This window comes from Bison bison, unplaced genomic scaffold (assembly GCF_000754665.1).
Source record: "Bison bison bison isolate TAMUID 2011002044 unplaced genomic scaffold, Bison_UMD1.0 scf7180017864213, whole genome shotgun sequence".
In the NCBI taxonomy this organism is placed as follows: Eukaryota; Metazoa; Chordata; class Mammalia; order Artiodactyla; family Bovidae; genus Bison; species Bison bison.
This window is the reverse complement of record NW_011494785.1, coordinates 6,111,104-6,112,202: the sequence shown is the minus strand read 5'-3', so window position 1 is coordinate 6,112,202 and position 1,099 is coordinate 6,111,104. Positions and strand designations below refer to the sequence as shown.

At 57.8% G+C, this 1,099-nt stretch overlaps 1 protein-coding gene across 1 annotated transcript in view; it reads right to left on the bottom strand.

The window, feature by feature from the left end:
* Positions 1–221: 221 nt before the first annotated feature.
* Positions 222–1,099, bottom strand: part of TUBA8 (tubulin, alpha 8) — a 19,323-nt gene continuing 18,445 nt past the window's right edge. Inside the window, exon 5 of the mRNA XM_010845072.1 lies at positions 222–533. Coding sequence (XP_010843374.1) covers positions 240–533 — 294 coding nt within the window. The 3' untranslated portion in view covers positions 222–239. The remainder of the gene's footprint in view (positions 534–1,099) is intronic.

Below are 1,099 nucleotides of genomic sequence, written 5' to 3'. Positions count from 1 at the left end.
GTGGGGCCAGCAGCATCTAGAATCTTAAATCCTGCCTCGGCCTCCCACCCTGACCCAGAGACAGTGACTCTGGTCTCCTCTGGGGACACAAAGCCGCCATCCCCTCATGAGGGTCTGGCAGAGCTCAGCGTCTGTGTGGGCTCGTCACCCACGGGCCCTGGTGTCAGGATCCAGGCTGGGTTAACGTGCTTGGAGGGGTAGCAGGAATAAAGAGACACAGGTAGGAGGAACATCTGTATTTAAAATTCCTCCCCTTCATTCTCTTCTTCAAATGAATCAGTCCCCACTTCCTCATAATCCTTCTCCAGGGCAGCCAGGTCCTCCCGGGCCTCGGAAAACTCGCCTTCTTCCATCCCCTCGCCGACGTACCAGTGCACGAAGGCGCGCTTGGCGTACATGAGGTCGAACTTGTGGTCCAGGCGGGCCCAGGCCTCGGCGATGGCCGTGGTGTTGCTCAGCATGCACACAGCCCGCTGCACCTTGGCCAGGTCTCCTCCGGGGACCACCGTGGGGGGCTGGTAGTTGATGCCCACCTGGGAACAGAGGACCGAAACGCGGTGGTCAGCGGATAACTCAAGCTGGGGCACCCTGGTCATGCAGTGGGGAGGGTACGGGGCAGCAGGCCTGGATGTGATGAGACAGGATCACATCCCCTCTCTGCCCCCACATCACATCACATGTGAAGGTGGGGGGCAGGCAGGTAGAAGTGCATGTGGAAGAGAAAGCAGAAGTAAGGGGACTGGGTGGGGAAATTCGAGGGGGGGGAAGAGCTGACAGAAATGCTCCTAGTGAGAAGGTAACAGGCAGGAAGGCCAGGGGTCTCCAAACAGAGGAAATAGCCTGCAAGTGTCAGACATTTTCGGAGAAGGCAATGGCACCCCACTCCAGTACTCTTGCCTGGAAAATCCCATGGACAGAGGAGCCTGGTGGGCTGCAGTCCATGGGGTCGAAAAGAGTCAGATACGACTGAGCGACTTCACTTTCACTTTTCATTTTCATGGATTGGAGAAGGAAATGGCAACCCACTCCAGTGTTCTTGCCTGGAGAATCCCAGGGACGGGGGAGCCTGGTGGGCTGCCATCTATGGGGTCGCATAGAG